The sequence below is a fragment of the Mauremys reevesii genome, linkage group 13, assembly GCF_016161935.1.
Source record: "Mauremys reevesii isolate NIE-2019 linkage group 13, ASM1616193v1, whole genome shotgun sequence".
In the NCBI taxonomy this organism is placed as follows: Eukaryota; Metazoa; Chordata; order Testudines; family Geoemydidae; genus Mauremys; species Mauremys reevesii.
Genome location: NC_052635.1, coordinates 41942850 through 41963561, shown reverse-complemented (window position 1 = coordinate 41963561; position 20712 = coordinate 41942850). Strand labels below are relative to the sequence as shown.

Here is a 20712-nt window from a genome sequence, read left to right as displayed (position 1 = left end):
TTTTGGGGTGCCTAGGGCAAAATCTGAAACTGAACCCCCCACACACACACACTCTTACAAAAACGTTGCCATGGATATGAAAGAGTTGAAGAAGAGGGGAAGGGAGAGGATGGAAGGTCAGAGAAAGCCCAGGTGTGTGGGGTCACTGCCTTCCCTGGGGGGATGGGGAGACTGCCCTATGTTCAGGCTGGGGGCCACTCCTCGTCCCACCTCTCCCTGAGCTCCAGCACTGTTGCGAGTGGTATCCCCAGCCCCTGACCCTGCTCCTACCTCCAGGTTCTCAGCCTGGTAAGTCACCTCAGGCTCAGCATGATGAGGCTAATGGCGGTGACAGAGGAATCTGGGCCTGGCCGGGGAGGGCAAGTTGATGGCAGGTGCCAAACTTGAGTGGCACTGAAACCCCATGTGCCAGGTCGCAATGACTCTCACTCAAATTTGGCCTGGCCACCCCTCCATCACTTTGGGAGTCCTCTCAAACAGACAGCCTGGGGCAAACTGCCCATTTTGCCCTCCCTTCTGGGTGGCCCAGGATGACGTATTGATTCAGAGCAAACCTCAGCGTGAAATTCAGTTGTGATGAGCTGAAACGGAAGAAGATGTTTCCGTGAGTGCTCAGGAAGCCCCATCACCTTGTTTCCCAGGGCTCTTGAGTTGTTGCACATTCCGTTAAGACGAAACACTGGCGCTCAGAGCTCGCGCCAGGACAGCCTTCAAACTGGTGGTTCCCATCTCATTTCTTTTTCCAATCATTTCCTTCCTTTTCATTGCAATAGTGACAGATCAAAGCACCAAAGAGCCCTCCCCAGAGACAGCAGCTCCATCCCGGACTCACCATTGGCTTTACTCTCCCCAGTAAGCCAGAAACCCAGCACAGGCAAAGCAGCTAGCAGAGAAGCAGAAGAAGGGTACCATGAACAGCCTGGCCAACAGCTGGGAGAAGGTATATTCTGCTGGCTCCAGTATAGGGGGTGTAGGGACCAATGACTGGGCTTCTAGCAAAGGAGTCTGACTACATCAAACGGGAGCAAAAGCCGAAATCATCCGAACCCCAGGAAGGACATTAATCTAGAGCATGATACCTGGTTTGCATGGAATTGCATATCAAATAATACATGAGCTACAGTGCTTTGGAGGAAAATATTCTCCTGAGGTGCTCCAGTGTCATCCATCGCAGATGGTGTGTGGGAAGGGCGAGTCTTTTCCCTTTATTCATTCAGCCTCCTTGCAGAGAGCCCCTAGGGCTCCATCTGGAATCAAAAGTGAGACAAAACGCTTCCCTTTTCGGCATTGGCTTCCAAATCCACATGCCCACTGTTACGCGTGCTGCTGATTGTAACCCCCTCCCCACTGGGCACACGCCCATTAATGTGCAGGAGCCTTTTGCACAACAAACCAGGCCACTGATTTGCACGCACAAAGCACATTGTATTCCTTCCCCCTCCCCTGCCCCCATTGTCAATTGCACATGTCAATACAAATTCAGGGGCTGGCTTGAGTCTGACAGAAAATTTGGCTCCAAATAGCTAGAAATCTTCCTTAGGAAGCGCTTGGTGCCCCGCTAGCTTTTTATAGCTGCAATGTGCTGATTAATATCCCAGTTATCAGACTGGTTGGCCAGACTTTTTAGGCCGCTGCATTACAGCACCATGTGCAGATGGAACAAATGGGAAACAACGCAGGGCAGCCGCAATGGAACTCTGCACAGCTTTCGCAATGACCGGCTATCGCCTTTGTTTTCAGAGAGGTCTGCAGGCCAGAGATGTTCTCTAGGCAGTAGGATTTCTCCAAGTGCTGTTCTCCAAGAAGCACATGCTCTGGAAATGGTAAGAGTTCCGTTGGGGATACTTAGCACTGTCAATCTGTCCTCATCAAGTTGGGCATCGTTCCCGTGGGGACCTGATGCTGGATAAGCTGTGAAAGGGATCGGACGAGGAATGAAATGGAGGCACGTGGGGTGAAGTGACTTGCCACGGTCACCCAGTACATCACTGGCAGAACTGGAAAGAGACCCAATCTCCTATTGTGTCTCCTGCTGATAAAGTCCCAGCTTTGCTTTCACATTTATATTCCCTAGGAGCCTCAGAACTTGCCTAGCAGCAGCAGTTGATCATTATCCTGTGACCGCATTCATTCCTTTTCAAATCACACTGACTCCCCTCTTAAAAAGGTAGCTGGAGAAATCTCTTAGGACTGAACCATAGGGGTATTCCACAGGCCCATATTTGCATACAGCCTTATCCTGTGGGATATTTTCAGGGAGACAGGGAATCCTTGCCGTTGTTGGTTTTGAGCTTGCGTCTTTCCTAACCTTCCACCCCTTTGAAACTGAAAGTGCATTTCAGCCGAGGGACCCGGGGTGGGATGGAGTGCCAGATGTCGTGCCTCCATAGCTCAGGGGCCGTAGCATTGGGTCTCATGATGGGAACTCAGACACACACGTGCTTAATTCTGGCACTGGAACCAGTGATCTGAACTCCATATAAATATGAAACAGCAAGTGAAGGGGGTTTTGCTGAGGCTGCAGGCGGGCTGTGAGAGTAGTTAATGAAGATAAACAGTAGAGGTTGGTGCCATCGGAAAGTGGGTAGGCAAAAATGTCGAGTAAGGGCTTATTCAGAGCCTTTTTACAACAGCAGAAAGATCATTCTGTACTGGCCACAGAATAGGAGCCTCCCCTGGAAATAAACCAGTGAAGCAAATGGATGCTGTAAGCTCGTGCAAATAAGGTCTAATGGTTTGACCAAAGGACTGGGAAACTGACCGATCTCGGCTAATCCTGGCTGGACCTTAGACAAGTTACAGGACTTCCTGCTCCGTAAGTCAATGCAGCTGTAAAATAAGGAATAAATTAGGACTTGCTGAAAAACATGATGCTGTGTTGGAATGGAGCCATCTTGGGGAAATATGTGGCTGATTATTATTTAAAATTCCAACACCGTATTGAAGAAGCAACTCATTTTTATCACCTCTTGAATGTAAATGGATATAAGACAAAATGTAGCCTCCCTAACAAAGACCACTAGTAAGCAGGGTTTTCTGCTGTCATTGCTCTCTAGTCAGCTAGGCTTCTTTCACCTGGGGATCATTTCTGAGCGCCCTTTAGACCAAGCTGAGCTTTAAGCCCAATAGTCCCGGACATGCAAACTTTTCTCCTCTGTCTTTAGACTTCCCAGAGGATAGCTAACCAGCTGCACGGAACCATCGCTTTGGTGAGACCTGGTTCCAGACCGTACCTCCCTGAAAAAATCTCTGCCAGGAGAGCAACGTCACCACCAGCAAGAAAAAACTCACTGTTCCTGGAGCGTGAGCGCAGCCCCAGCCGTGAGGCGTGAGTAGCATCATCTCAGTATTGATACATCTCCAACATCACGGTCTCCTTGAGCCTGATCCAGAGCCCATTGAAATCAATGGAAGAATTCCCATTGACTTCCAGGGCTTTGTATCAAGCAGCTGTTGTGTTACTGGTGGGTTTTCTCTTTGTTTCTCTCTCTCTATCACAAGCCAGTTCTTCCAGCCAGCACATAAGCCCCACCATGGTCTTTGAACCAGGAAGATCCAATCTGCACAAATTTTGGAGCTTAGGCTTGGATAAGGCCTCCAAACCTCTTGACTCCAGCAAACCAGGCTGGAAATCTCACAAGAACAGACTTTTTCATGAGATTCCCACTATTTTCTGCAACTATCCCAGGCAGAAAACACCGGGAGCCTGGTTCTTATGCTATGTTGTTATTGGTCCTTCAACCTTAATGAGTTTACTCCTGATTTACACCAGGGCAAATGAGAGGACAATCAGGCCCCTAGAGAACAGTCTGTCAAAGGATCTCTAGCCTTCTGCAATTGGTCAGCACTGAGAATTGCAGAGATCACCACATAAGGAAAAAAATGTTTGATTTGAGCACTGGGCAGAGATCCCCATTGCTCCTTATCTAATCCAATTGGCTTTTCTGTGGCGCTGGTCACAGTAACGTCTGAGCTCCTCACTTCCCATTATTTTTAGTGGCAATTAGGGCTGAGTGAGACCTACAGACTCATTCAGAAAATGTAAGTCCCCCAGCAAATGCCTAGCTTGGATGCGTTCTCCATGAAGCCAGGCACTGCCAAATGCCGAGGAATAGTAACAAGCAGGGACTCAATTTATATAGGCAGGGTTTTCTGAACACAGTTTGCACAACTCAGCCATTGCTCGAGCCTCTTTAAATGTGGCTGTAAAACTCTACAAGCGCGTATGTTGAAGGAAGGAGGAAAGACTCTATCAGCAATGTAAAACTGTCAGGTGTGGGCAGCCTAAAGCTCTATCTTCAACTGGGCTCCACTTGTTAATGTCTGTGTAACCCCCTGGTGTTACAGGTCCCCCTGTGCTTTGTCCATAGAGGCTCTGAGCCAGCTAGAGAGACTTGGCTCGTTAGCTCACGCTGGAGCCGCTTGTTTCTGGAGGTCCCTCTTTCAATCCTTGGTGTGGCGGACAAGATGGAGGCCATCACAGGAGCTTTAGTGCAGAAATGATTGACCCATCTACAGCCAGTAGGCACACACCCATTTTTGCAGACATGCTGACAGCATAGTTGTGCACCCAGCTACTTGCTTTGCACACCCAAATGCAGATTTTGCACAGATGTAATTACTGTATGCATGATCTACTGTATGTGTGCAAAAGTGAGCATGCACACTTTGCTCCAATGTATCGTTTTCCACCAGTGTAAACTGGCAGGGCTCCATTGATTTCAACAGAGCTATGCAAGTTTACATCAGCAACGTATTTGGCCAATCAGTGGCAGCACATGGAAACCAGGTGCTAAAAAGGGACACTGTGATGGTGAGGTGACCCACCTGGAAACTTGCCTTTGATGTGTTTGATGATTTTTGTTTGTTTCATTTAGTTGCTTAAGAACAAACAAACCAGAGTCCCACAAAGCCACTTCGTCCTATGGAACTCTACAGCTGACCACCAGGCAGGAGCAGCTCTGCCTCCTTAACAAACATTTCTCTCTGCACCAATTTGGACTCAGGAGTAACAGTGCTTCTGCAGATAGGGACAATAGCTTGCCAAGCCACTTGCTACAGGCCAGAGAGACTGAAGACAGAACAAGGCTGCAGGAGGAATGGGAAGATCAGGCCGCCATTTTAGAACTCCCTGGAGCTGTGGTGTACATGCGGGACCAGCATTTGGAGGGGAGGCTTCCATTTCTTAAGCACAGAGAGAGGCTCCAGTATCTCCTGGCACAAGAGCATCAGCAAGGATTCAGGGCCAGTACAGAAGGCAACCAAAATGCAACTCCAGATCCAGCTGCTCCTGAGGAAAGGCCGCTTTCCCCGCAGCCGACCATGGGGTGCAAAGAAGAGAGGTTGTACCTGGAGGAACCTGTAGAAGGGAAAGTTGCTTGGATAAACAGGGACAACGTGGAGCAAAGGGAGAAGGCAGAGGCAGCAAGAGAATGTCTCCTGGACGCACCTCTGGACCTGTCAGATTATGGCAGAAGGAGTGAAAGCCTGAAACCTGCCAGCTGGCACAAATCCCCCAAACAGCGTGAGGTTGACAGTCCAAGTCCAATCCCTATGGAAAGCCCCACTCTTGAGACAGGCCAGAGCTCCAGCGTGCTGTCAAGAGCAGAGCATGAGAACTCCCACCTAGCCTGCAGCCAGCTCCCTGCAGCCAAACTGCTGCAAATCGGCAACAAGACTGAGCAGTTCAGTGCCACAGAGCAAGAGGCCCTTGCGGCACCTTTGGTGAGTACATCTTGCACTGGCATCCGCTTTTCCTCCGCAGGGAGGCTGTGGTCAGCAGTCAGCTTGCTGGGCCAATCACAATTTAAAATGGGCATCACCACTATTGCTGAAAGTTCTGACCTGATGGCTCTCCTGAGGCCCACAGTGTGTGAAACAGGTTGGTGGGGTCAGTCCTGTCCCTAGTGGACAGATTTGCACATTGCAAAACGACCACCCCAACGGGCACTGATCAGCGGACTTGCTCTCAGTCTCTGAGGAAACCCAGGACTGAATGGACCATGGAAAGTAACTACCCTCTAAGCCTCAGGGTTTTATTCCTCTGGGTTAGGATTAAGGTGCATTGAGAGACTCTGCGCCTGCCACGCCGCTGCTGAGTCTGTGTGTAGGCGACATCAGGCTCTGTAGCAATGTCCCGCAAATACACAGAAACCCCTATTTGATGTTGTCCAGGGGCAAGTGTGCATCTTTGCAGTTATACTCATTGCCAGGCTGGAGCGGGAAACCAGTTTTTTTCACCACCTTAGGAGAAGGCAACATCTCTAACAATAAAGGCATTGGCAGTTCTTCCCATCAGTTTGTAACTAATACAGCTATTGCCATGTGTTACAGGTCCCTTCCTCACAAGGACAGCCCGCGGGCAAGCTAACATCTTGTGATCCTGCAACAGATTCAGAGACCAGGGTGAGACTGTCTCCTAGGGCACAGAAGCGAGAACCAGGTGCTCAGACAGGTAAAAAGCCCCATGGAAAAGTGACCTTTGAGAAGGCAGGAGCAGACAGTGTTTTGAGCCTGGTGTGCTGATCTCCTTAGCACTGGAAAGTCTATGGAAGGCGCTTCCGAAACATGCATGCAATATATGGCACTTGTTTTAAATGTTGTATTCTAAATTCCAAGAGGAAGACTTTCAAAGGCACAAAGGTCACCTGGGCACCAAACTCCCATGGCAGTCAGCGGAGTTGGATGCTTACCTCCCATTTGTGCCTTGGAAAACCGCTCCTCAAGTCTACAATTTTCAGACTTGCATGTCTCAATGTGAGACTCCTCAGTTCATCTATACGTACCTAAATGGAAGTGGCCTGATTGCCAAAGGTGTCGAACATCGGCAGCTCCCTGACATAAAACAGAGCAGCCTCCGGACTGCTGTACTTTGTGCCAGTCATCAACAGACCCTAAGGGCTGTTCTTGCAGCCAGGGATCACACCCAGCGTGCACAGATGGCCTGGCTATGCCCCCTTTCACACAGGCATGTCTCTATACCAGGGGCCAGAAGGGTAAGTGGCATAGGAGCCATGCAGTGGCTCAAAGCCATTCAAGGATTCCCCCATGCAGTGGGCTAGAGCTTTCAATTTTCCAGCTTCTTTGTGCCACCAGAAATGGGTCTATGATCTGGCCCAGCAATGACGATAAATAGCTGCTTATCAAATGGGGGAACGAATGCTTTGGGGAGCCTTGGGAATGGAATATGGAGCCATCAGCTACAACTATAGTCATCACAAAAAGGTGGCGGGGGGGAATACTGTTTATAGAAAATACTTTAGTAGGCACTGGGGATGGACCAGACAGACTGTTTATTATTATTATTATTATTATTTATTATTATTATTTTATTTTATTTATTATTTTATTTGGGGTATACATTTAGTTCGAGTCTCTATTATGGTATTTTTAAATAGTTTCCATGCAGCTTGCAGGCATTTCACTCTTTTGACCTTTTAATTAACAGTTTAATTAACGATTAATTAAATTGTGGTCCTTCGTTGCCAGCAGCCAGTCTCCCCTCCAAAGAGCAGTAAGATGTACCTTAGAAGTTAGGGGTTAGATTTTTAAAAGTACCAAGGGCAGTTTAGGTGCCCAACTCCTACTGGATTTCAGGAAGTAACTGACCTTTATACCTCTATAAATCTGCCATTGTGAGTGCGGATTGGGTAATTGTGCTCCCAAACAACTAGATTTGGTCATTTGCAAGTCCTGGTTAGCTGCAATCCCAGTAATTGTGTGATTTGGTGTATGCAATTACATGCCTGAATTTTGTAACCTCTGGGCCAATACACAATGGAATCCTTTTGCAGTGAAGTCAGGTTTTTGTTTTTTTTCACAGAACAGACTCACTACAGTGAGACTCCACTACAGTGGATTTCATTGCAACCAGTTTTTCAGTTTGTCCAGTGCAGGAATTGTTTTGAAACCTATTTGGAACGTCTGCTCTGGTTCATTCTGGCTCTGATCCTGCAGTCCATACACAAGCAAAATTCTCATTGGCCCTGTCTAGCCTAGGAAGATACTTTGTATTTAAAATTTGCACACCCTCTCTTCCCAATCTAGACATGGCCATTGACTTCAGTGGGGGATTGCTACATAGATACAGCGGGGTGCGATTGATGGAGTTTACTGTAAATTGTGTTCCCCACAGTCATTTCTTTTATATTGCTATTCTGAAAGTCAATCCCCTTATGCCACCAAAACACACACACTTGGGACTTGGGCCTCCTGCTAAAAACTCAGCCCTGCGAACCCGTCGTGCCACCATTTCTTGCCTTTTCATTTTGAAATGTCGTTCGTTTTGATGTCCCAGTGACGGTGGCTCTGATCAGTGACCGGAGCTGTGACTAACACCTGTGAGGGGGCTAGGAATTGCTACTGCCAAAGCCGATCAGTTAACCGTCCCCTTCTGTTTCCCCAGAGGAAGACGATGCAGAGTCTGTGAAGCAGGACTCGGATGAGCCCGACACGTCGGACAGCGAGGTTTGCTTCCTTGGACCGACACATACACCAAGAGCAGTCCAAGTCTGGTTCCTCTTTAAGGCTGGGAATTTCAGTGGTGAAAGTTTGTGGGAGCTGGGCCCCTTTGAAGATCCCAGGCTACTCCTGTAAGGCAGAGAGATGCTACAGTTTCCAATAGAAAATGAGACGAAAAAGGCAACACAAACACTATTTCCCCAGGCTGGAGTGGGCTCAGGTGCTGTCTCTGGGTTGCAGAAAAGTTCTGCTTTTGCTTTCTCATGCAGTTTTTCCTGCATGATTAAGATAAAAGGAAGTCACGCTCCTGCTGAGATGGCAGGTTGGCCTCCATCAGATGCCCAGATATTTCTGTCCCATTCCCCCACCCCTTACTCCCTGGTTCCCAGTCCATCAATAACTGATGGAGATTCCATACCTGATATCATTTCCTGTGCCCGGCTTTGTCTGAGGAAATCCCAGACATGCGGCATGACTCTTCAAAGAGACAAAACGCTTTCTCACACCATAGGGGTATCCCTTGCCTTTAGCCTAGTTTGGTAACAATGGTAACGTATTGACCTCATGAAGAACCACAGCGAATGGGAGCTGCGGGGGCGGTGCCTGCAGGCAAAAGCAGCACGCAGACCCACCTGCTGTGCCACCGCTTAGGAGCCAGACCTGCTGCTGGTTGCTTCCGGGACGCAGTGTGCAGTTAGGAAAAGCAGGAAGCCTGTCTTAGCCCCCCACTGTGCCACTGACTGGGAGCCACCAGAGGTAAGCCTGCACCCCAACCCCCTGCCTCAGCCATGAGCCCCCCAAAACCCAGAGCCCCCAACTGCACCCCAGACCCCTCATCCCCAGACCCATCCCAGAGCTGGCACCCCCGGACAGAGCCCTCACCACCCTGCACCCTAACCCCCTGCTCCAGCCCAGAGCCCCCTCCTGCACCCCAAGCCCCTCATCCCCTTCCCCACCCCAGAGCCCGCACCTCCAGCCAGAGCCCTCATCCCTTCCCATGCCCCAGCCCAGTGAAAGTGAGTAAGGATGGGGAAGAGTCAGCCACCCAGGGAGAGGGAATGTAGTGAGCAGGGGACACAGGGCATCGGGGAAGGGGTGGGACTAGAGTGTTTGGTTTTGTGTGATTAGAAAGTTGGCAACCCTACGGGGGGGGCCACCTTAGCAAACATTAAAGGGGGCTGTTTTTCAAGGGTGAGGGCTCAGTACTTGCTGAAAGTCTGGCCCCTTTCTGGCACATCACGCTGATCATCCAGTTTGGAAATCTTGGGTTTAATATTAGCAAAGTGCTTCGAGCTCCTTGGGTGACAGGCACTAGAGAACGGCAAAGTCCTGGGATCATTGTGAGCATCAAATTCACAAACAATTGCAAATTAGCACTGTGCTGTAAGGGATAGTAACGAATCCAATGGCAACAGGATAGGTCATCAGAAGTCCGGTGGGCCAGTGACCGGTTTTCTGATTTGTCTAGGTGGCCGCCACTTATGAACATGAAACCCACCAAGAAGAACATGCAGAGGGAAAACATTTGTGCACAGAGGACAAGGACGAGGTCTTGCAAAAGAAAAGGAAAAGAGGGCAGGATCCAGGGACAAAAGGTATGCAGAAAGACGGCCCGCTCGTAAAGAACCTTCTGACAGAGTCCAGCTTGCATTGTCTGAAGCATAACTGAGATGAATCCCCAGGCTACCTGAATCGCAGCCATGTCCCTCAAAATCAGCAAGGGTCATGACCCTGTTTTGGATACTGGTGTGGTGAGAGGAGTGGGCTTAAGTAATCGAGCTTGGAGGAACTGGAAGGTCACAGTCTGTGAAGTTCCTGCCAAGCTTACAAGAGTTGGAGTCCTGCCGGGCTCCTGCGGTTCTGCACTCTAGAGAAGGTCCTTCCAAGCCAGGGCAGAGATGCAGTGAGTTAAATCTTGCACTCCTGCTGCCTGGTGCTGTGGACACAGAGAGGACTTCCCACACCAGATACCATGGTGAATAAGAGTATGGACAGGGTTTTACAAGCAGTAAATGGGCCTGGGGAAATTTTTTTTTTTTTTGAAAAAACATTTAACTGGTGATAGTGCAAGGGAGAAAATGTGCATCTGGGAATGGAAACATTTTATTTTTCTTCCTTTTCTGTATGATTTTTCCCTCGGCAAATTCTTGAATGTCACGAGCAGCAAACAAACTTGTGGCACCGACCTCTCCAGTCTCTGGAGGTCTGGAACTGTGAGTGATGATGTTAGTGGGGTGAGATATTGTTTGCAAATGCTGAGTGTCAGTAAATACAATGGAGCCAGACTGTCCGAAGTCTCCTGTTGTTTAGCTACAACTAGCCGTATGGGCCTGCTCCATAGGGGTAGCCAAACTGGATCAGAGCCGAGGTCCATCTAGTCCAATATCCTTGTCCAACTGTAGCCAGCACCAGATGTTTCAGAGAAATGTGCCAAAACCCCACAATAGCCAGATGTGGTATAATCAGCACCCATGAAGGTCTCCTCCTGATCCCTAGTAGTTACAGATTGGCTTAGCCCCTGAAACACGACATTTTTATCCTTTCCAAAACTCGCTGTTTGCATTAACCGTTATAACTGTGGGTATTCTTCTTGTCCATATAAACAGCCAATCCCTCTTTGACTCTTATGAGATATTGTCCTCAAAGACATTCTGTGGCAATGAGTTCCACAGTCTAGTTATACACTGATCAGTTTTGACTTTGCTACCTTTCAATTTCATTGAATGTCCCCTTGTTCTTGTGTGATGAGACAGGGAGAACAGAAGGTCTTGGTCTCCCTTCTTGAGCTGTCACCTAAGCTTGAAAGGGGGCTTTTTAGCAAACAACATCCACCTCCCACCCCAGCCACTTGCCCCCTTGACCATTCATTATTGTATATACTTTTATCATGTCACCTCTTACTTGTCTCCGTTCTAAGGTAACAATCCCAACCTTTTCAGTCTTACTTCAGAGGCATTTTTCCTGGCCTCTGATCATTCTCATTGCCCTTCCTTGAACCCCCGTCAGTACTGTGCGAAGTATCCAGATGCAGGTGTTCTGCTGATTTATAGAATGGCATTATAATATTCTCCATCCTGTTCCTTTCCTTTATGCTTTAACATCAATGAGATTTGGATCAGGCCCCTGTACAACTATTCCAATGACCTACACTTGATTAATTAGCATTTTAAGAGAAATACATGAGGGGCATTCAGCCCTATTCCTTGACCCACCATGGGCGTGTTTGCTTCCCACTAAGTGAATTTCACACTGCACAAATGTTTGCCCAAGGTGATACAGTTGGTTCCTTATGATAAGACACGCTACACTGTACATTGGTAACTAGTGTATCTCCGAACAGGGAAGCCCTTGCTAATGGTTAGCCAAGGCAGCTTGGGACAGGAGTGGCTGAGAGAGCACGTCTTAACACCTAAGCTAATAGGTGTAAACTGTAGTGTTTGTTTAGCCAATACTAAGAACTGCTGATTGACAGACGAGGCGAAATGCTCCACAAAGCGTTATTGACATTCGGAGAAAGCTCTCACACAACCGCTGTTGATCTTTAAGCGTGGCCGTAGAGGTCTCACCTTGCTAACAATGGAATGTGTTGTACCGGTATTTCCTACAGGTGAATAAGCAGAAAATTGTTGTCGATAAGGGGAGGTATATAGCAGCAGGCCTGTCAAGTCGTAAATACTGCTCCATCATAAAGGGCTGTCTAGTGGCCCTCTTTGTGCAGTCAAAAAAGAAAGGCCAGCGTTGACCGATTGAAAAATGTATAGACAGCTGTCAACTGAGCTTAAAAGGAGGCTTGTATAACAAGCAACAGCCACCTCTCACCTCACCCCCGGCCTTCCTGAGATACCTACAGAGGCAGCAAATGAAAACTTGATCAAACAGTAAAGGAGTTCCTCTTAAAAACAAATGCCGGAGCCAAGCTTTGGAAGCTGTCAAACCAAGGGTGGATGTGGAAATGGCACTGCCAGAGCTGCTAAGAATCTTAAAAGGCCTGATCCTGCAGGGTAGCCTGTGGTGTTAGGCAAAGTTGTACAGAGTTTGGAGACAGACAAGGTCTCTATCAATCAGGGATTATTCATACACGATCATCTTTGCTGTATTTAAACATTTCCTGGCGTACGTCCAGCCACCAGCTAGTGCTAGGCTGTTTGCAGTGCTTTGTCCAGCCTTACTGTCAGGGCTTCAGATTGCACAGCCAATTGCACAAACACATTGACAGAATTTTTGTAAAATCCAGTGCCAGATTTTCATTTGAAGGGTGCAGTGTGACTGGCTGTACACACTGCTGCATCTGAATTGACCATGTGTGCATGCAGTTAGCTGACTTCCACACGTCGTCATGATAACTCTGAACACAAGTTCGGAGCACATTTCGTACATTCAGATAGTGAAAATCCGCCCCGTAATTTTCTCTTCACCCGCTTACTGGTTCCTTTTCGCATCTGACTCACCATGGAAAATAAGGGCCATGGTTACCAAGAGCCAAGGCCCATTTGTACCTATCCAAAATGAACACTTACACACCTGGTTACATTTGTGTACACACATCCAAGGAAAGCTTTGCACATGCAAATGCCTCTTTGCACACAATTGCTCAGTTTGTGCAAACAACCAGTAGGCTTTGCATACAAATGCAGGTGCACCCATCTCCCAGCTTTCTGTATACAGGCACTAAGTCACCGATTAAATATAATACACTGCTGAGACTTCCAGCCTCTGGTCTTCACTTTTTCATGTGCAATGAATTATCTGCCCCAAAATGGACACAAAACAGTTTTTCATACACCAAACAATTGCTCATACACCAAATAATTAATGGCAGATCTGCCAGTCTGAGGCCAATAAGGGTTTGGCACATACAAAAGAGACGTACACACTATCGGTTGCGCACTCAAAAAATGGATGTGCGAGACTGGATTGAGGCTGCCTGAAAAATCCGTCCCTAAAACTCAGTCGATTAGTTTCACTTTTGTTTCAGAGTCAAGTTCTCTTTATTCTTCTCCTCATCCACTCTCGCTGCTGTTTTTCAGGTTCGCGAGCCCATGAGGGATATTGAAATCTCATTCAAATACCTGCGTTTGTGGATATTTAAAACAAAACTAAAAATGGTTTCTATTCCTCTGTAGTTTGCTAAGCCTCATTTTGGTTTAAACAAATGATAGTTTGGGCCTAGAAATAGTTGACCATATCCCATTAATAGTGGTCTGAACAGTCCATTACTATGTGGTTAACTCCTATGGTCCTCTTCCTATTAACAGCATATAAGAAGGCAGTGAGAGGAAGAAGGAAAATCAAAGCTCCCGAAGCACCAGCTGATGCAGCAGAAATTACAAAGGAAACGGAGCACAACAGCCCTGCTTGTGGCAATGACGTCTTTGAGGAGAACTAACTGAAAAGTGCAACTGGAAGTAATATCCCAGACCGTGTGGACTGCGGGAAGAGGCTTGGACCGGGAGCCAGAGAACCCAGTCTTTGAACCCCAGCTCTGATAGTGACTCCCTCCACAACTTGGGCAAGTCACATAACCGCTGACTTAGCACTTTGAAGATCCTTATGAAGTGCTCAGTATTAGTGCTGGGTCTGAGGCATGAAAACCGAGACACACGGCTGACATCCGTGTATCATGGCAATGGTGAACTCCAGAGGAGCCTGAGCAACACAGCTGAGCTTCCACTGGTTTTACACAAGGCCTGCAGAACAACCAGCTCAGTGTTTTTCGCACTCTCAGACAAGAGCAGAACGTCACTGGAAAACAAGAGCTGGTGATGCCTGTCCCTGATGGCACCGTGCTGACACGGCAGGTGTTGTTAGAAGCTGTATCGCTGCTGGTGTCTCCGGGTCTGATTCCCTTCTCCAGCACACCAGTTCCACACTGGTGTCACTCCCACACTGAGTCACTACCGGTTTACGGCCTGATGCAGCACCTTGCTGGATCAGGCCCTTGTGCTGTTGTCTGCGAGAGAATTAAGGCCTTAAATGCAGCGCTGCTTTGGAGTGCTGGAGTCAGGGCAAGGAGCAGAGACTTTAGAGGATGCAATGTCACGCCATTTCATACAAGGAGAAGCACTTCAAGGGGGTAATTACAAAGACAAACTGATGGTAACAGGGATATGCACGTTAAACATCCCATTTGTGAGTTTCTGGCTGTAGGATAAAAGAAGGTGACCAGCAGAACACGTTGCACAATTTTCCCCACATTTACAGCCTACATTGATTAAATCGCTGCACAGGTTGACTATAATAGGTGGTTCTGTTGTTTGTATTGTACGAAGCTGGTGTTTTCCCTTTTCCACTTCAATGCATGTGGCAGGAAAGCTGGCTGTGAAAGGGAGCAGAAGGAGGAATGATGGGGTGGGATGCACGTCCAAAAAGAATGGGGAGAGAACAGGATGGAAAGGGGAGAAGCTGCACATATGCTCTCCTGCAAAATGTACTGGATCCCTGGAAAGGTCAGGTCTGCAAGTCAAAGCTGCAGCTTGCATGAGCAACACTTACTCAGCAGGTCACACTGACCTTGGCAGCATCACCGGGTCTTGTTTTCTCCTGGAGAAACTGTTTGTGAACACTTTTTCCAATGTGTGAGGTATAAAGAGGGTTTCCTTCAGCGTTAGGCAAGCAGGGCTCCTCTTCCCACCTAGTCGGTGCTGAACAAGCATATTAATTTTGGCCATTATTGCGAGGAGGGACTCTGCTGTGCACAAGGTTGGAATTTCCCTGAGTCCCTCCTGGAGTGTGCAAGGACAGCAGCACTGAGCAGGAGTTTGTGCCACACTCAGGTCTTTAACTGGCTTCCCTTTGGGGGCACTACCGGAGCAATGAGCAGAGTTAGTTGCTTTACTTTGAACAGCAGTTCTCGGGGTGGGGAAGTTGAGTTTCTTCACTTTGGCCCAGGCCCCTTCTGTCTTTGAAGACTGTGCATTGGCTTGAAGGTGTGGACGCATCCCAAGAAGTAGCCTCAGGGCCTGAGAAGTGACCGAGGTTGTTCCCCTGCTCTTGCAGTTCCCAGGTCCTGCCCTATAGGATGATGGCCTCTTTGGGGCCTAATGCTGGATAAAGCCCATGTGTGCCCATTAGAATCCATAAAGAAAACAGAGGTCGGGGGGGAACCTGACCTGGGATTGTCTATATGGTTTAATGAAAGACACCTGTACGTTATGCTATGGAAAACTAGCTTAGGCAGCAACAACGGAGCTCTTGTTTCAGAGGGAGAGCTGGGATTGTTTAGTCTGCAGAAGAGAAGAATGAGGAGGGATTTGATAGCTGCTTTCAACTACCTGAAAGGGGGTTCCAAAGAGGATGGATCTAGACTGTTCTCAGTGGTAGAAGATGACAGAACAAGGAGTAATGGTCTCAAGTTGCAGTGGGGGAGGTTTAGGTTGGATATTAGGAAAAACTTTTTCACTAGTAGGGTGGTGAAGAACTGGAATGGGTTACCTAGGGAGGTAGTGGAATCTCCTTCCTTAGAGGTTTTTAAGGTCAGGCTTGACAAAGCCCTGGCTGGGATGATTTAGTTGGGTTTGGTCCTGCTTTGAGCAGGGGGTTGGACTAGATACCTCCTGAGGTCCCTTCCAACCCTGAGATTCTATGATCCAGTGCAGAGGCGATGCTCAGTCTCTGGGCTGGGAGGGTTTAGTTCATATCACTCTGTGCCATACCCTGAGCTCTCAGCATGGATCTGGTGGCTCAGACAATTGCCTGCCTTCTCCACAGCAGCAGGGAATATCAGCTGCTATAAAGCAGTAGGGAGATAAATGGCAGCCAAAGCTCACAAAGGCCTTGAGATAGACAATAATACCGACTGCATTGGGGGAAGAGAAACGGCAAAACATCCGGGGTGGATGGGGTGGGCCCAAGCTCTAGCCCTGTGGCCCCAGGACCACCAGCCCTGCACCTGAGGGCAATGCCCCGTCACATCTGCCCCACTGGAGCTCACGGCCCTGCCAAGAGTCCTGGATGTTCTCTGGGCTGTAGAAAAACGCAGTCAGTGCAGGCAGCCCACGTGACCAAATAAAACAAGTATGAGCAGGAGAAGGAAATAAGCCACAGCCTGAGCCCCTGTAGCATTGCCAACAGCCCCTTATTATCTGGGACGTCCCTATTTTTTCATCTCTGTACAACAAGATCAGGAGTTGCTGACTAGTGATGCAAAAATCAGCAAGAAATACCCCTGTCAAATGTAGGTGAATAGTGCTTATTATTATTGTTGTTATTGTTATTAATAATAGTAATAATAATAAATAATAATGATGATGATATTGGGAGGAGGACTGGGGTGGGGGATGCTAAGAAAACAGCCCCTTATTTTTTAAATACAATGTTGGCAACCCGAGAGGAGGCATGTCTTTTAGTCTGGCACTGCCACCCAGTGGGGAAAACATGCTAGCACCTAGTTTCATTAATTCTGAACGGTAGAAGTCTTAAAGTTTAGGTCCATACTAAAAAGTTAGGTCAACTCAGCTACATTGCTCAGTGGTGTGAAAAATCCACACCTCGGGCAATGTAATTAAGCCAGCTTAACACCCCACCCCCGTGTAGACAGGCTCCTAAATCAAAGGCCTGATTTTCAAAAGTGCTGAGTATCCAACAGCTCCTACTAAAGTCAATAGGCTCTATGGGTACACAGCACTTTGAAAATCAAACCACTTATTTAGGACCCTGATTATGGATTTAGGCACCTAATGGCAATTATTTTTTCTTTACTTTTTTTTTTTTAAATCGCAGCCTTAACTATTGAAGGGGTTAATAGCTAGGTGCCTATTGTGCACAAATCTTTCTATAAACAGGATACCTCATAATTCCAATGTAATGTCGAGCACAAATTGTGAACCAGCCTAACATCTAAGACATCCTTATTGTCAAGCATCTAGAGAACCATCAAAGGCTTACATGGTGCACAGGCTTTGCACTGGCCCTCTGAACAGGGGTGAATTTCTGTTCTATGGGGGTGAAATCCTGGTTCCACTGACGTCCATGGAAAAACTCCCATTGAGTTTTAGGCCAGAATTTCACCATATGGCCTTGTCTGCATTAAGAAAAGAGGTGTGGTTTTGCCCTACCTGAACTGTGGTAATTAATACATGGTAGAATCTAGGGCCCTCCCCTGGGGTTTACCTCGACCTGCTGTCAGGTGTTAAAACTGCTACAGCCTTGTCCACACTAGGATATTTTCACATAGTAGTTACCATGTGCTTAAACCTCCACCTTTTTTCATAGTGTGGCAGCTTTCTATGTGTGTGTTTGCTGGAAGAAAAATATCATTCAGTTAAGGAAGTGGGAGCAGATGTCATGCAGATGTTAATTTTATGTTCTCAGATAACCCTGGCTAATCCTTGACAGCATGGTAAGAACCAGGGTAGATTATTTTCAAATCTTCCTCTTAAAGTGTCACATGCCTGAGGTTATATCATGTTATAAAAACCAAACACAGGTCCTAAATGGAGGCTGAGAAGAGTCACAGGACACAAAGCTCAGTCCTGTATGTCCTGTGTGACAAAGTACCTCTGATGGAAATGTGGAATATGTAGCTCAGTTAACCAGGTGATTGCAAACCAAAGGGAAGGTTGGAGCAGTCCAGTGCTTAGTGTGCGGAAAGGCAAACGTGGCCTGATAGGCTGTGAATCAGGAGATGTGATGGCTACACCCGGTTTCATCATGTGATTTGGGGGAGTCACCTCTCTATGTATTGTTATATGAGCACATTGTTAATCAAGGGCCTAATCCTCTGAGGAGCTGAAGTCAATGGAGCCATGCTGATTCACGACAGCTCAGGAGCCGGCCTCTTCACTGGGCAGCTACCAGAGTAAGATATCTGGATCAGGTCTCTGAGTAGGGGAATCTCCGAGTGGCATGGCCCAGTCTAACTCACCTGTTCCTGGCAATCTGGCATGGAGAAATGGGAGGGAGAAGAGGGACCATGGCAGGCAGGGACTATGATTATTCCAGGTTAATCCCTAGGAATTGCTATAGCTGGAGTGATTTAGAGTGGCTAAATTGTCCCCCTGCGCGCCCCAGGACTGGCCAAGCAGAAAGGTGACTGAGCACTGCCTCTTCTAACACCACATCCTTGGTTCTGCATCAAGCGCAGCTCAGTTCAATCCAAGGAGTGGCCCCTACTTTTTGAGGCTGCTGTAGGAAAGACACTGAGTTCTATTTCACTGACAAAATGAAGTCCTAGCAACACGGGGACGCAGTCGCTTTTAAAACCTTTGCTGAGAAGTGGGCAGGAGCTGCTGACATTTCTGTCAGTGTGAATTATGCAGTGTGTGGATTAGTGAAGCACAGATTAGCTAATTCCCACTTTACTGAAGAACCAACAAGAAGCCCAGATGCCATGTAATCCTTCAATTAGTGATCTCAGCCCAGTTCCTTGCTGATGCTTTTCCGCCACGCATTCACAGCTCAGCGCAGTTGGCAGCCTGTGTATAGCAGAGGCCCAGAACTGAAATCACCAGGCTTTGGCTGCAAGGGTTGACAAGCAGAATTACCACTGAGGAACTTGCACCCTGCTCACCTGTGCTACGGTACATTCTAGCTACTGCTAGCTCATCACAGAAACTCTTGAGAGGGTTTCCTGAATGGTAGCCCTATGAAGCCAGAGAAGCACCTTTATTCGCAGCAGCTCTCAATCCTTTCGATAGCTCTGCTCCGAGACCAGGAACTGAATCACTGCTTGCCAGCTACAGCACCCCACTAGCAGTAGGCATTGTGGAAATCAATGTGCTTAGCTCCTCTGTTCCAAAATGCTTCCGCCATTCAGGTCATTAAACAGGAATAGATCCAAATAAGAGAGTAGCTTCCCCTGTCATCGGCACTGAGTGTGCTGTCGATTTCTCAAGGGCCGTGCCTGGGGACGGGGCTGATGGGCAGAGGGGTAGAAGATGCAGAGGCAGCAGAGATGGGAGATGAAGGAGAAGATTCTCACCCAGATACTAGTTGATGGCCTATCCTACGTATTCTCACAGCACATTTTCTCGAGGATCTACCTAGCATCCCACAGCCGAGGAGTGGGGTAGTGTCAGGCAGTGGATGTCTGAGGACTGTATCCAAAGGAGAGATGGGATGAAGGCACAGAATTCAGAAGCAGGTCCAGAGTTCAGGCACCCTATTGTTTGGGGTTGTGCCGATGCAAGGATTGGGGTTTGGGCCCCTCTCTGATCCAACGAGAGCAAGGAGGATTGTGGAAGGGTCGCAGCGCCGTTTGTCTTCCATGTATGAGGAGTTGTATCTTCTCTATACGCCCAGCATGATGGGAATAGAAACTAGGCCCAGTTTAGGGCCCAAGCCTGCACCCCCATCGCATTATTTGGGGTTTTCCAGTGCTGCCCTGGCGTTTGTCATCTTCACTGCCTGCACGTCTGGTTGTTGGTAGCAAAGAATCACCCTTCCCCCACAAACTATATCTATAAAAAAGGTTTTGCCTTCCCGCTAACCAGGAACATTGCAGGCTCTGGGAAGGAGTTTGGTGCAGGAGGGGATTCTGACCTGGGGCAGGGGTTTGGGGTGCAGAAGGGGGTGTGAGGTGCAGGCTCCAGCCAGGAGGCACTTACCACAGGCAGCTCCCGGCCGGCGGAGCAGCAGGGCTCAGGCAGGCTGCCTGCCTGCCAAGGGCCCACGCCGCTCCCAGAAGCAGCCAGCTGCTGGCACGTCTCTGTGTGCTCCTGGAGGGATGAGGACAGCGTGTCTCCATGAGCTGCCTGTGCCCACAAGTGCTGCCCCTACCAGCCAATGGGAGCTGCAGGGACAGTGCTGAGGGCGAGGGCAGCATGTGGAACCGCCTCTCTCCCTCCTCCACCAGGGGCCTCAGAGACTCTCCAGCAGCCAGCCACTTCCAGGAGCAGCATAGGGCCATGGCATGTAGGCAGCCTGCCTGAGCCCTGCTACACTGGGGCCCCCCGTAGCCTGGAGCCCTGGGCTGCAGCCCCTCAAGCCCCTGCATTAATCCAGCCCTGCCACCAAACTGGATGGAGACACACTGAGCCAAAAAATTAGCATAGAGCCAAAAAATGTAATGAACAATGGAATTCATTTCTTTATGTAAAACAACCGCCCTGATACATGCCTACACTTCCTTGGCAAGGGAAGCATTTAAAAGTCCTGCCAATGATAACAAACTCCTAATTTCTTTTCCATGGGCAGCAAAACATCATCACATAATGAACCTTTGTTTTACTGCATTCTTCTTTTACTGTCTTTTCTATTGGCTTTTTGTCCAGAGTCTGACTTGTTTCAACAGGATTTTTCAGCTAATGTCCTCGT

The 20712-nt window shown here is 48.2% G+C and overlaps 1 protein-coding gene across 2 annotated transcripts in view; it reads left to right on the top strand.

The window, feature by feature from the left end:
• The window catches only part of RBBP8NL (RBBP8 N-terminal like), a 102611-nt gene extending 87934 nt beyond the window's left edge, over positions 1 to 14677 (top strand). For both annotated transcript variants that reach the window (XM_039498809.1, XM_039498810.1), the window contains 8 exons: positions 774 to 940; positions 1741 to 1823; positions 3165 to 3328; positions 4878 to 5724; positions 6334 to 6454; positions 8405 to 8466; positions 9929 to 10055; positions 13716 to 14677. In XM_039498809.1, coding sequence (XP_039354743.1) covers positions 774 to 940; positions 1741 to 1823; positions 3165 to 3328; positions 4878 to 5724; positions 6334 to 6454; positions 8405 to 8466; positions 9929 to 10055; positions 13716 to 13846 — 1702 coding nt within the window. In that variant the 3' untranslated portion in view covers positions 13847 to 14677. The remainder of the gene's footprint in view (positions 1 to 773; positions 941 to 1740; positions 1824 to 3164; positions 3329 to 4877; positions 5725 to 6333; positions 6455 to 8404; positions 8467 to 9928; positions 10056 to 13715) is intronic.
• The last annotated feature ends 6035 nt before the right edge of the window (positions 14678 to 20712 follow it).